The sequence below is a fragment of the Glycine soja genome, chromosome 20 (assembly GCF_004193775.1).
Source record: "Glycine soja cultivar W05 chromosome 20, ASM419377v2, whole genome shotgun sequence".
In the NCBI taxonomy this organism is placed as follows: Eukaryota; Viridiplantae; Streptophyta; class Magnoliopsida; order Fabales; family Fabaceae; genus Glycine; species Glycine soja.
In genome coordinates, this window is record NC_041021.1 from 30,806,839 (window position 1) to 30,822,076 (window position 15,238).

General features: G+C 43.9%; 1 protein-coding gene across 1 annotated transcript; it reads left to right on the forward strand.

Moving 5' to 3' along the window:
* Positions 1-13,732: 13,732 nt before the first annotated feature.
* Positions 13,733-14,275, forward strand: LOC114401975 (uncharacterized protein Mb2253c-like). Its single transcript, XM_028364538.1, has one exon. The coding sequence runs from the start codon at positions 13,733-13,735 to the stop codon at positions 14,273-14,275; it is 543 nt and encodes a 180-aa protein (XP_028220339.1).
* Positions 14,276-15,238: the final 963 nt, after the last annotated feature.

A 15,238-nucleotide genomic window follows, 5' to 3' on the forward strand; every position in this document is an offset into this window, starting at 1 on the left:
ATCCTACCCCACAAGGGCATTGGATAGAAGACTCCAAGAAGATTGAGCCAGAGATGCAAGAGAAGGCCATAGGATTCTCATGAGCCTTAGGGTAGATTTCAGGCTCATGGGCTAAGTATGAGCCCACTTATCTTAGTACATATTAGATTAAGGTTTCATTATTTTTGGGCCTTGTATTTAGGGCTCCATGATGTAGGTAAGGTAGCCTAGAAATGTAGGATTTTTCAGCCCTTGTATTTTAGGGCACCTAGACTAGTTTTTGTATTAGGGGTAGTTTTGTAATTTCACATGCATTAAGTGAATATTTGATGTGTTTGTTGGAAAATAAATTTAATTGAATTGGGAGAAGCCCAATCCAATTAAATTTTAGAGGGGGAGGTGAGCATTTGCTTGCTACACCCCATTGCCACATCATATAGTCACACTTTGTGCATGTGCTTCATGCTTTACATGTCTCATGCCACCTAAGCATACTTAGTGGAGAATCTTGGACTTGATCTTGAATTTAGTGGGCTGAACCATAGCTAAAATTCACTAATCATAATTAGTGAAATTTTGGCTCCAAAGTTTGGCTCCACAAATTCAATTTCAAATTCAAGTGAAATTTGAATAGAAATTCATATTTCCCTCCAATTTTGTGTGACACTTAGGCTATAAATAGAGGCCTTGTGTGTGCATTTTTTTTAAAACTTTGATCTTTTGAATATTAACTTCAGATTTCAGAGCTCTTTTAGAGCACAAAATTTCGTGCTCTTCTCTCCCTCTCCCTTCATTCATCTTCTTCTTCTTCCAAGCTCTTATTCATGGCCTCCTATGGTGGTGAGCTTCTTCTAGACTCATCTTCTCCTTGAAGTGGCGTCTCCTCTCTCTCTTCCTTCTCCATTCCGCTGCCATTCATCTTCCAAGAAGCAAAGGAATCCATTGATGAAAAAGATCCTAGGCCTACAAGCTCTAATGGAGCTTACATCAATCCTGCCCCTCACCAGCCTCCTTCTCCTCAGCAACAATATCTTTCTCATCAAGTAGAACACCGTCCTTCACGTCCTTGAATGGGTCAAAAAGACCCAAGTCAAGGTCCTTGGCAAAGAACCCGACCTGCCAAACAGCCTTATGAAAGCCCTTTTCATGTTGCTGCACAGCCTCCTTTTTGTACATCAGCAACTCCTCTTCAAGCTCCTTGTTGGTCTCCCTCTCCTTGGATGCCCTCTTCTTGGACTACTCTAGCTTGGACTCCAACTCCTTCAATCTGGCCTCTAAGTCAACAACCACCTTGGTAAGTTTATCCTTCTTAGTAGCAACATTCTCCACCTCGTCGGCTAATTCGTTTTTCTACCTCTGCAATTCTTTGTAGTGCTCAAGTAGCTCCTCACCATCTAATCTAGTGCACAACAACTTGTCAAGAACACTACCAACCTTGGAGGATAGTTGATGGTTCGACTTCACAGCCTCAGCAAAGGCTACTGTGGCATTGGTCACCTTAAGGTGCTCCACTCTCTAAACTATATGAGCAATGACCCTCCATTTGGAAACCTCGGCCTCTAAGGACACCACCTTGCTTAGCGCTTCTTGTTGCCTTTGCCCATTCTATTCCAGGATCGCCATGCTTCTCTGGAGGAAGACCTTGGAAAAATCAGTAGCATTCTAGACCCCAGCTGACCGGATAAGATTTTTAACAAAGGTTGACATAAGGCCAACCGGGGTCTTCTACTCAGGCTTGTAACCCATACCCCACATCAAATCAACATTGTGGGAAATGTAGATTAAAAAAGATGATGGAACTCACAAACCAAGAGGAGGGATGAATTGGTTTCTAAATCAAATCACTTTTAAAAATCAAAGTTAAAAAAGAAATCTTTTCCAAGGATTGTAACATAAAATTTGGATAAACCAATATTTAATCAATCACCTTTTACACAAAATATTTTGTTAAAGTTCTTTCTTAAAAGACATTTTCTTTAACCTTCAGTAAATTGATCAAGACTAGAATGATAAAGAAAGATAAGATCAAGAGAAGATGAACACCAATTTTTATACTGGTTCATTCTCTATCTCTAGAGAAGCTAATCCAGTTATCTAATCCAATCGAAATTAGATTTTCCCTATGCATATAGGATTCTTACAAGCAATCATAAACAATCTCAGCTCCTACCCCAGAAAAAAAGACTAAGGCACCCAACCCTAGGATCCTTTGTGAAAAAGAGCCTAAGAAAAACCTACCCTTAGCCCAAACTAGAAAAAGCTATTATGGCATGCCTTCAGAAATTCATGCATATGCTAACAATGTACATGAAAACAAAGTCAAAGAAAGACAAAACCTGATCAATCATATGCAAGAACCTTGCTTGAGTGAATGCGTGTCTTCTTGAACTCAAGAGATATTCAAAACACAAATTGTGTAATGTAAAAGGTTTTGAATCATGAAAATTGTGTAATGTTCATGACATTATTTCCTATTTTTGTGATTTTGGGCATTTTCCACAAGCTCCTAGTCGAATGAGTTTTCCTCTCAAATGTGCAAGTGTGAAACCTCAAGGATTCTCTTATATATATATATATATATATATATATTCAACAATCATAAGCATGCGTGGGTTTCATTCCAGAATCCCAACTTAAAAGCAAAATTAGTCATTCATTGATCCATATGGCCTTTATTGGGCTTGTAACGTGGTCAGAGGTAAGAGGGCTATGAAAGAAATGATTAGAGAGGCTCAAAGAGTGTTTGAAGGTTATATTGAGTAAAAACCTTGATAGTCTTGCTTGTACTTTTGTTCCTTTCAACTCTTGGGTCGGGCTCTACTCCTTTTGTCTTATACATTAATCCTTATTGCACTTTTGTGCCTTCCTTGTAAAATCGGGAGATCTTTTGTCTCTCCTTTTCTTCATTCGCCTTTGGCAGATTTTATTTTTCTTTTTCCTTTCATTGTTGCCCAACTTCATGCATGTGTTGTTTGCATTGCTCTTTCCGTCAGTTTAGCGGTGGTTCCTACTCAGGGTTCCTATTTTGTTTTTGTTGTTTTTAGAAAAAAAAATATTCTTTGGCTCGAAGGGGGTAGCAAGGGATAAATTAGTGTTTAGGATGTTGAAACATGGCCATGTGTCATTTCAAATCTTGACTAGATACTTTTGTAGTTTGGATTTTGGGACCAAACCCCTAATTTTTGCTTATGTCGCCCTTTCGGGTTTTCAACCTACCGGGTGAGAACTTCTGATCTACCCCTAGGATTGCTTGAGGCTCATGCATGGTGCCTCTCATTGTCCCTGTGTAGGGCTCTGAGGTATCTATTCATGTCTTTTGTCATAACCTTGTAGCAAGGAAAAAAGAAAGAAGTTGTGCAGGTTCTCGAAAATGAATTTTCAAGGACGAGAAATATTTATAGGATTTTCAATTGACAGATTAAGTCGAACGACTCTTGTTCTTGGCAACTCACTTTTCTCTCAAAAGAAAACCTTTAAGAATGATAAAATGAGGTCACATGAATGCCTGTACTTCACATGGCACCCCCATCAAACGTGTAGAATGAGTAATTTTCGATTGAACAGACTTGGAGATCAACTCAGGAGCACAGGTCACTTGAGTAAACAAACCAACGACTTATATTCACATTCTAGATAAAGTTAAATAAGAAAAGATGTAATTGTGAGAGAATGAGAGACAAGGACATTAAATTTATCCATTTTATTAGCATTGTGACTATTGTTTACAGTAATGACATAAACCTGAAAATCCTAATGAGTCATTGGAGACATCTAACAACAACCTTCAAATTTCCCTAAGCATCATACATAGTATTGCTTGACAACATCAGATTTCACAATTGTTTCTCCTCCTCGAATCTCAGCCAGCCTGCATCGATCAGACCTTGCACCTTATGTTTCAAGGTCATACAATGCTCAACGGAATGCCCCGAAACTCCTCCATGATAAGCACATATTGCATTCGAGTTGTATTCTCTGCAAAATGGAGGTTGAGGAATCATTGCTGGGATTATGGCTACCATTGTATTGTTGAGTAGATATGGGAGTAAGTTAGCATACGACACCGGAATTGGGGTGAATTCTACAGGCTTCTTTTTTGGAAAATTCCTTCCCTGGTTGGTGTTTTGGTTTGTGTTATGGGGGGTGTTTGGTATCGGATGTGCGGCAGGCGGGCTTTGTGGCTGATTTAGGGGTGGCCTTTATGGATGATTGAGTGTTCTTGGCTGATAGGGTGGAGGGTGTCATACCTTAATTTCGTCTGGGGATAATTGTTTGTCGACATGCGGATTTTTGTTGGTCAAGTTGAGCTTCTTAAAGCCAATTGTCGTGCAATCTGTAAGATTTCACGACGTTTCGGAAGGAAAATGAGCAAAAAATCAAAATGGGAGTGAAAAGATCAATTTAGGGGGTGTTCTTCAGCCCTTGGCTCATCTAGGCCCATTAGGAAGCTTCAACATGAAGCAACCAGCTCACCTGGGCGAGCATGTTACTTCTGAACTAAGCCACCAGCTCGCCTAGGCGAGTTGGGCAGCAAGCTCCTCCCCTATTTTGGTTATAAATGGGCATGGGAGGATGAGGGGAAGGGGTTCAGCAACCTTGTTAAGCATATTTCACTTAAAATTAGTGAGGAGAAGAAGAAAGAAGGAGAAAATCAAGGCCAAGGCGCCTCCGTAACGCTTCCGTGACCAATTCCGTGAATGTTCTTCGTCGTTCTTCGTCTTTTCTTCATCGCTCGTCCATCTTCAACCGGTTTGTTTTTTATTTTGAAGCTTTGAATTCATTATATGCACCCTTAGGGGTCCATTCTTTCTTTGTATGTTGTCATCTTCATCTCGTCTACTTTCAGTATTCTTTTTCTTCATTTTAAGCGAGTTTCGACCGATCGTTTAAGCTGTAATCTCACTTAATCAATGTTAAAATGAATTTTGACCGATCGTTTGCGTTGTAATCTCATTTAATCACCTTTAAAATAAAATTCAACCGATCGTTTATGCTATAACCTCGGTTAATCATCAAAAAGGCAAGTTTCAACCAGACATTTGCTTTGAAAGTTCTCTTTTAATGAGTTGAGAAATAACCAAGTGAAACTAAGGCTAAAATCAATTCACAAATCAAGCTTTGCCCACAAAAAGGTCATTTGAAACCGTTTCAAGGTCCAACGCCTTAAATGGTCCTTTTACTTTTATCGGTTAAAATGAACCATTTAAAAGTCTAAAATCAACATCTCGCGTAATTTTTCTTGCTTTCTCAAAGAACTACGTAGGTCTGAGTCCCTCATCGCAATTGAGGATACGTAGGAGCAAAAGCCCCGTTTTTGTCGACCCCAAAAGATAAAAAAAAAACGTAAAATGGGAAAATAAAATAAATTAAAAGTCATGATTTTGCACATTTGATTAAAGGATGTTATCCTTTGTGACGGACACATGGGGTGCTAATACCTTCCCTGTGAGTAAAAACAACTACCGAACCTTTTATTCTTAAAATTCGTAGACCTGCTTTTGGTTTTTCTAATGTTTTCCTCGAATAAACATTGGTGGCGACTCTGCGCGTTTTTCTTCCTTGGGAGATGCACCCGTGAGCCTCGCGTCACCCTCCCGCCAAAGGGTAGGTTGCGACAGTTGGCGACTCTGTTGGGAACTATTTTTTAGAGAGTTAGGCCATTTAATCTTGTGCGATGTTTTATCATGACTTTCCCCTTTGTGGGTTTCCCTTCGTTTCTCTTGTGTTTTTGTATATAACTCCTTGTTGCTTTTAGTGTATCTTTTTTAATGTATGTATGAGATAAATATTTATTCATTTGATGCACACAAACACCCACACTTTTTCACACACACGGTGAGTTTGTTGAGGGCCCTATACTCGGGTCCGTGGGAACATAGGAAGCAGAGGTGAATCTGTGGTCATGCTAAGTCTCTGACTTGCTTAATGACAGTGAAGCCTCATCTAGAGTTTTTTTCTTTGATGATATGTTGTTGCTGGTAGTCCCTACCGCCACAATATTGATATCATAAGGGAATGATATCTCTAGAGACCATTGAAAGCTAGATATAACCGCCTTGGGAATTATCACTAAATGCCTTTTAGTTCCTTCCATTTAGGTTCCTGAAATAAGGGCACGGAGCGGACACACTGCGTGTTTGTCTTCCTTAACATTGTCATGCATATCTTTTTAATGGCATGCTCGTGTGCGTCTCTGCTATATGTTTGTTTGATAATATTGCCATGCTTATACGTTCCTCTTTTGTGCGATCAACCATGCACTTTTATGCGTTTATGTATGTATTGCACCATCACTCATGCATTGCATTTGTCTCGTCATTTTGTCACGGGAAGTCGGAAGGTCCATACCACCTTCTTAAGTGCATACATGGGGGCACCGTGTTGCCAAATGTGCAAGTAAGAAATGATGATCTTCCGGGCTCTTGTATCCATAAAATGCATTTGTGTCATGCATAACATAAGCATCCCTTAATGCATTCATCCTATTTCCTCCATGACAGGATATCGAAGTATTGATTCAAACAGAACTTTTCATTCTAGTAAACATGGGATCAAATCAAACACCTCTGCTTAAGAAAAGGTTCTATCAAGTCAAAATCAAAAGCTTAGAGGTCGCTAGTTTACGAGAATTATGGCAATTGATGGGTCAGCTCCAACGTCAAGCCTTTCGCAAGACCAACGGGAAGATTTGGGACCTAGCTAAGATAGAAGTCTCCGTGGAAGCAATTACATCCCTTACTCAGTATTATGACCAGCCCCTAAGGTGCTTCACTTTTGGGGACTTCAAGCTAGTACTGACTGTGGAAGAGTTTGAAGAAATCCTGACATGTACACTGGGAGGAAGAAAGCCATATCTCTTTTTGGGGTTCTATCCCTCTATGGCAAAAGTAGCCAAGGTAGTTAAGATCTCGATACAAGAGTTGGACCGTTTGAAGTAAAATAGGAACGGGGCAGTCGGAATACCAAGGAAGCATTTGAAGGAAAAGTCGAAGGCATTGGCAAATCAAGGTGAATGGGCTCCGTTTATTGACGTCTTAGCACTGTTGATATTTGGAGTTGTCCTCTTTCCAAATTTGGAGGGATTAGTGGACCTAGCAGCGATTCATGCTTTCCTTGCCTATCACCATAGCAAGGAAAGCCCAGTCATTTCTATTTTGGCCGATGTTTATGACACGTTCGACCAAAGATGCAAAAAGAGCGGTGCAAGAATTGTTTGTTGTACACCGGCTCTCTATGTGTGGCTTGTCTCGCACATTTTTCGCCAAGAAAGTAGGCCTGCCTGTCCGCTGCTATGTCACTGCTTATGCGCCAAGAAAGGAAAGGAAAAATGGGAGCAACTCTTGGCTAGTGTGGCAGGGGAATCCATTAATTGGTTCCCCCGTTGGAAGAAAGGAAGAGCCATGGTTTTGTCCTCATGCGAAGGATTTCCAAATGTTCCCTTGATGGGAACAAGGGGTTGTATCAATTAGAATGCCATCCTCACCATAAGACAGCTTGGCTACCCCATAAGAGGAGTGTCGTCGGAGGAAAGCATCACGCCTTTCATCGCGCGAGGTTTTAGTGACCCCAATGTGAGGGTACTTTAAGTAGTCCGCAAGGCATGGGATGTAGTGCAAAGGAAAGATAAAGAGCTTAGGGGAAGCAGTAATGGGATCATCAGCGGCTATCGTAAGTGGTTGAGAGTTTGGACACAAGAGTTGGATTGGCTCCCAAGGCTAAAGGCTACAAGAAAGGAAGAGGTTGAAACTCTGGAGTAGAGTGAGGAATTGCAAACCCTAAAAGCGGAACTTGAAAGAGCCCAAGCAGTTAAAAAGAAGTTCAATTCAACGGCCATTAAAGTCCAGAAATAGTACGATGAACTAAGGGACGTCAATATGGCCATCACTGAATTGGAACGAGAAACCAAGAGGGCCCGAAAGGAAGAACACGACCAGAACAGGTTCTGAGGAGCTTTATGGGGCAACAACAGTGAGCTTAAGCTCCGAAGAGCCGAAAGGGATCGGTCGTGGGTCGAAGGCATGATCTTGAAAGATGAGTTAAAAGCTTGCCATAGGTCAAAAAGAAGTTTGTCCAAGCAGCTGAGCAAGACTGAAGGAAATATGTGGGCCATCATCGACCAGTACAAGGAAAAGCTAAGCCTAGCAGCGACTCATGAACAAAGGCTAGAGGACGAGTACGCCAAGGTATCAGCCCTACAAGCGGAAAGGGAGGCAAGGGAAAGGGTGATCGATTCATTGCACAGAGAAGCAATGATGCGGATGGACAGTTTCACCTTTACTTTGAATGGGAGTCAAGAGCTTCCCCGACTACTAGCCAAGGCCAAGGCAATGGCGGATGTGTACTCGTCTCCCAAGGAGGTTCACGGGCTCCTCAATTATTGCCAACAAATGATTGATCTGATGGCCCACACGATTAGGAGCCGCTAAGGCAATTGTATTGTCGCTTTGATTTCAACTAGATAAACCTTTTTTGTTCCCTAATAAATTGAGGTTGATTTAATCCTATGTGTTTACTTGAAAACTCTATGTGAATCCAATGCTTCAATAACTTATCTTTAGCATTCATTCATGTTTAGTTTCTTTTTCGCATTACTCACCGCATTTTGTTCCTTCAGGAAGCAACACCATAACTAAACGCACTCTAAGGCACCCCTATCGAACCCGATCTAAGACTAAAGTCATGGGTGACGTAGACGAGGTGCAAGAATAGATGAAGGCCGATATGGTGGCCTTGAAAAACCAAATGGCTTCCATGATGGAAGCCATGCTAAGCATGAAAAGACTGATTGAAAGTAACGCGGCCACAGCTGCCGCCGCCATCGAGGCAGACCCAACTCTTCTATCTGCCACGAATCAAGCACATCAACCCACCTCGAACATAGGGGGACGAGAAGGAGAGATATTAGGGAGCACCGACGGCCCGCATCGAAGGTATAACAGAAATGCCTACCCCTATGGATCATGCCATTCCCATAACCTTCGAAGGTCAGCTTCGAAGGTCCGCATGAGAACATGGATCAAGGGATGAGAAGTTGTTCATGCACTTTTTCCAAGAAAGCTTAACCGAGGCGGCAACCACCTGGTACACTAGCTTGGAACCCTCCCGGATCCATTCTTGGAAGAACCTAATGGTTGCCTTCGTTAGGCAATATCAGTACAATGTTGATATGGCTCCAGATAGAATGTAGCTCCAAAACATGTGCAAAAAAGAGCATGAATCTTTCAAAGAGTATGCTCAAAGATGGAGGAATTTGGCAGCTCAAGTGGCGTCCCCTATGGTAGAAACGGAAATGATCACCATGATAGTAAACACTCTACCAATGTTCTACTATGAGAAGTTGGTAGGCTACATGCCCTCTAGCTTTATGGATCTAGTATTTGTGGGTGAGAGGATCGAGGTAGGCCTAAAAAGGGGGAAGTTCAACTATGTTGCCCCTGCCAACACAAGCAATAGAAGATCCGGGCCAACTGGGGCAAAGAGGAAAGAAGGGGATGCTCACGTCGTGACCTCGGCTCCTGCTTGGCCAAAACCTCAATCAACCCCTCACAATACTCATCAATATGCCCAACACCATCCGAGCTTTTCGGCCCACACCGGAAACCCCTCCAATTCGGCACCCGTCCAGTAAAGGACAATTGCCCCTCCACAAAGAGCCCCTACTCAAGCCCTGGTTCCGGCACAACCTCGTCTCGTCGGCAATGCCAATCCTAGCATAAATTCCAATACGGGGAGAAACCCTCCAGTAAAGAAGCTTCTGGAGTTTGCCCCAATTCCGATGTCATACGGGGACTTATTGCCATCCTTCATCGCCAACCAATTGGTGGTGGTAACCCCCCGAAGAATCTACCAGTCTCTTTTCCTGAGATGGTACAACCCCGATGCGACCTGCACGTATCACGGAGGTACTTTGAGGCATTCGATCGAGCAATGTGTGGCCCTCAAGCATAAGTTCCAAAGCTTGATTGACGTAGGATGGCTAACATTCCAAGAAGATGGCCCAAATGTGAAGACAAATCGGCTCGCCAATCATGGGGGACCGACGGTAAATGCAATAGAGGTGTGCAGACTGCAAAGACCCAAGCAAATGAAGGACGTGGTAACCTCAAGAAGGTTTATCTTTGAAGCATTGCAAGAGGTGGTCATGGTTTCCTTTAATGGTCACAAAGGGGGCCCTTGTTTGATGCATTTGGGTGCAATACATGACATGAAAACATGTTCAACGGTGGAGGAGTTGTTACAGCAAATGATGGACTGAGGCTGGTTTGAGATCAGTGCAGAGAACAAGGGAGAACAACACATGTGCATGCAGTAGGCGAACAAAGAAAGCCCTGCTAAACCCAAGCCTTTGGTAATACACTTCACCAGGGATGCGGCCTCCTAGAAACCCTGAGGCCCTCGCCCTGTTTCGGGTAACAAACCTGTTTTGTTCCCTTATGGAAGCAACAAGGCGGTCCCATGGAGATACGCCCCTCAGAAGTCGAGCGAAAACAAAGAGGAGGCCACCGACATTGACTTACCTTCGACCAAAGTTACCAACATCACCGGCATAAGTGGTGTGACCCGTAGCAGTCGCGTCTTCGTGGCACCTGACCCGTTGGTGCGACCCACGGATGCCAAAGGAAAAACAATGGTGGTCGCAGAAGAGACCAATGAAGCAAGCCCCACTTTGGACGAGGATGTTTCGGCCGGGAGATTCGCTAAAAAAAGAGGAGACTTCGGCGGAAAGAAAGTGTCCATGGAAGAAGCCAGCGAGTTCCTCCGAATCATTCAACAGAGTGAGTTCAAAGTGATTGAGCAACTCAACAAGACCCCAGCTAGGGTCTCTTTGTTAGAGTTGCTCATGAGTTTCGAACCTCACTAGGTGTTATTGGTTAAAGTTTTGAATGAGGCCCATGTGGCCCGAGATATCTCTATGGAAGGCTTCGAGGGCATCGTTGGCAATATCACGACTAATAACTACCTCACCTTCGCCAAGGAGGAGATCCCTGTCGAAGGGCGAGGACACAATAGGGCCTTACACGTGTCCGTCAAGTGTATGGAACACATTATGGCTAAGGTACTCATCGACAACAACTCATCGCTTAATGTCATGCCTAAGAGTACACTGAACAAGCTGCCTTTCAACGTGTCACATCTAAAGCCGAGCTCCATGATAGTACGGGCTTTTGATGGCACCCGCTGAAACGTAATAGGGGAGATTGACCTCCCAATTCAAGTTGGACCTCACCTTTGCCAAATCACTTTCCAAGTGATGGATATCAATCCAGCTTATAGTTGTCTTTTGGGATGACCTTGGATTCGCTCAGTTGGGGTGGTCCCTTCAACGCTCCACCAAAAGTTGAAGTTTGTGGTGGAGGGGCGCTTGGTCATCGTCTCGAGGGAGAAGGATATTCTAGTAAGTTGCCCTTCTTCTATGCCGTATGTTGAAGTTGCGGAAGAATCCTTGGAGACGGCTTTTCAGTCCTTTGAGGTAGTGAGCAACGCTTTTGTGGAATCCCTCCCGATGCGATCCCGCATTTTTGACGCTGCGATTATGGTAGCCCGTGAGATGTTAGGGCACGGATATGAGCCCGGAATGGGCTTAGGAAAGAACAACGATGGTGTGGCCAGCTTGGTGGAATTCAAGGAAAACCGCGGGAGGTTTGGGCTAGGCTATAGACCCATGCATGCAGATGAAAGAACAAGCACCCAAGAGAGGAGAAGTAAGGACATGGGCCAACAACCAAGGCTGCAAGTGAAAGAAGCCCCTCCTCGCCACATCAGCAAGAGCTTCGTGAGTACGGGCTGGAGGTGTGAAGTGCAAGTCGCCATGATACACGACGATGCCCCCCAAAAGCGTTCAAACTGGGTACATCCATGCCTTCCTGATTTCCAATTAGGAAATTGGCAAGTTGTTGAACGGCCCGAAGTTTCTGTGGCGAGCATAATGTAATTCGTTAGTTTTAACCCTACAACTGGGCCTAGGCTTTAGGGTTTTCTCCCTGTTAGGGCGTTATTTCTCTTTGCTATCAAGATATATAATATAATATCTATCCTTTATTTGTTCTTGCACCTTCACCCATTCTCATTCATCTGCATGTTTATTTCTATTGCGATTAAATGGTACAAATCCGACGAAGAGTCTGGTGAAGGTACTAATACCGAGGACCCTGACGTCGATTTTGAACAAATAGCAAGCCAAGTTGAGGATGGAGAAGATGAAGATATGAGGTTTTCCCCGGAGCTAGAAAGGATGGTCGCTTAGGAAGACCAAGAGATGAAGCCGCACCGAGAAGAAACAAAAATCGTAAACTTGGGTATTGGCAATGAAAGGAAAGAGGTAAAGGTTGGTACGGGCATGACCACACCGGTCTGAGATAAATTGGTGGTTTTGCTATGAAACTACCAAGACATCTTCGCTTGGTCATACCAAGATATGCCCAGTTTAAACCCCGACATTGTACAACATCGGTTACCATTGAATCCTGGTTGTTTCCCGGTAAAACAAAAGCTAAGAAGGATGAAGCCCGAGATGTCCTTAAAGATCAAAGAAGAGGTGAAAAAGCAATTTGACGCTGGCTTTTTGGCAGTGGCTCGGTACCCCGAATGGGTGGCCAATATTGTGTTGGTCCCTAAGAAGGATGAGAAGGTACGGATGTGTGCAGACTATCAGAACCTAAACCGAGCCAATCCAAAGGATAACTTCCCTTTACTACACATCGATGTCCTTGTAGATAACAACCAATTTCGCTTTGTTTTCCTTCATGAACGAGTTCTCGGGTTACAATCAGATAAAGATGGCGTCAGAGGACATGGAGAATACTATGTTCGTCACTTTGTGGGGAACGTTCTGTTATAAGGTGATGTCCTTTGGGCTCAAGAATGTGAAGGCAACCTATCAGCGGGCTATGGTAGCATTATTCCATGATATGATGCATAAACAGATTGAAGTCTACGTGGATGACATGATTGCCAAGTCTAGGACCGAGGAGGAACATTTCGTCAACTTGCGAAAGTTGTTCGAGAGACTGTGGAAGTACCAGTTAAGATTGAACCCCGCCAAGTGCACCTTTGGGATCAAGTCGGGAAAATAGCTTGGTTTCATCGTAAGTCAGAAAGGGATAAAGGTGGACCCCGAAATGGTAAAGGCCATTCTTGAGATGCCTGAGCTACGCACCGAAAAGTAAGTCTGAGGTTTCTAGGGGCGCTTAAACTATATAGCAAGGTTCATATCGCAGCTCACCACTACCTATGAGCCTCTCTTCAAACTTTTGCATAAGAATCAATCGGTCCGATGGAACGACGACTGTCAAGTGGCATTCGGTAGGATCAAGCAATGCCTTATGAACCTTCTTGTGCTTATGCCGCTAGTTCCCAGCGACCTCTTATCCTATACATCACAATGTTGGATGAGCCGATGGGGTGCATGCTGGGGCAGCATGACAATTTCAATGAGAGAGAACGGGTTGTCTATTACTTGAGCAAAAAGTTCACTGCCTATGAGATGAACTACTCTTTGCTGGAAAGGACGTGTTGTGCTTTGGTATGGGCGTCCCATCGTCTAAGGCAGTATATGTTAAGCCATACTACTTGGTTGGTATCCAAGATGGACCCAGTCAAGTACATTTTTGAGAAACCTGCTCTTACAGGACGGATCGCTCGATGGCAGGTTCTGCTATCTGAGTTTGACATTGTCTATGTCACCCAAAAGGTGATAAAATGAAGCACTTTGGCGGACTATCTAGCTCAACATCCTCTCAACGACTACTAGCCCATGCATCTGGAGTTTCTAGATGAAGACATCATGGCCTTGTTCGGGGAGAACGTGAAGGATGAGGACAGGGATAAGTGGATCGTGTGGTTCGATGGCACGTCCAACACCCTAGGCCATGGGGTTGGGGCGGCTTTGGTCTCTCCCGACAACCAATGCATTCCCTTCACAACCAGATTAGGCTTCGATTGCATGAATAATATGGCTGAATACGAGGCATGCGCCCTCGGAATCCAAGCGCCAATTGACTTTAAAGTCAAATTGCTCAAAGTGTATGGAGACTCAGCCTTGGTAATTCACCTACTGAGGGGAGAATGGGAAACTAGGGATCACAAGTTGATACTCTATCATGCCTACATCAAGAAACTAGCTGATTTCTTCGATGAGGTCTCCTTCCACCATGTTCCCAGAGAGGAAAATCAGTTGGCTAATGCGCTTGCCACTCTGGCATCCATGTTTCAGCTAACCCCACATGGAGACTTGCCATACATCGAGTTCAAATGTCGCAGCAAGCCCGCACATTGCTGCTTGATAGAAGAGGAGTAAGATGGTAAACCATGGTACTTCGACATCAAGCGGTACGTAGCATATAAGGAGTATCCACAGGGGGCTTCTGACAACGACAAGAGGACGTTGCGGAGGTTGGCAGTTGGTTTCTTTCTAAGCAGAGGTATCTTGTACAAGCGAAATCATGATATGGTTTTGCTCTGATGTGTAGACGCTAAAGAAGTCGAGGGAATTCTCGTGGAGGTTCATGAAGGGTCCTTTGGGATGCATGCCATGGCCAGAAAGATTCTAAGGGCGGGCTATCACTGCCTCACCATGGAAAGCGGCTGTTGCATCCATGTGACAAAATGCCACAAGTGCCAGGCATTCGCGGACAATGTCAATGCTCCGCCCATGCCTTTGAATGTATTGGCAGCACCCTGGCCCTTCTTTATGTGGGGAATAGATGTCATCAGAGCCATTGAGCCCAGGGCTTTGAACGGACATCGCTTCATCTTGGTTGCAATCGACTACTTCACCAAATGGGTTGAAGCTGCTTCATACTTCAGTGTGACGAGGAACGTGGTGGTTAGATTCATCAAAAAGGAGATAATCTGCCGGTATGGGTTACCCAGGAAGATTATCACGGACAATGCCACCAACCTGAATAACAAGATGGTGAAGGAAATGTGTGAGGATTTTAAGATCCAACAACATAATTCCACGCCTTACAGGCCCAAGATGAATGGGGCAGTTGAGGCGGCCAACAAGAACATCAAGATCATTCAGAAGATGACGGTGCCATACAAAGATTGGCACGAGATGCTCCCTTTTGTGCTGCATGGTTACTGAACCTCAGTGCGCACATCAATTGGGGCAACTCCATTTTCGTTCGTGTACGGAATGGAAGTCGTACTGCCATTTGAAGTAGAGGTCCCCTCTTAAAGGGTTCTGGCAGAGTCCAGGTTGAAAGAATCAGAGTGGGCCCAAGCGCGTTTTGATCAGTTCAATCTTATAGAAGGT

What these genes read in the sequence shown, in the direction of transcription:
- LOC114401975 (XM_028364538.1), top strand. Translation starts at nt 13,733, where the DNA reads ATGCATCTGGAGTTTCTAGATGAAGACATCATGGCCTTGTTCGGGGAG.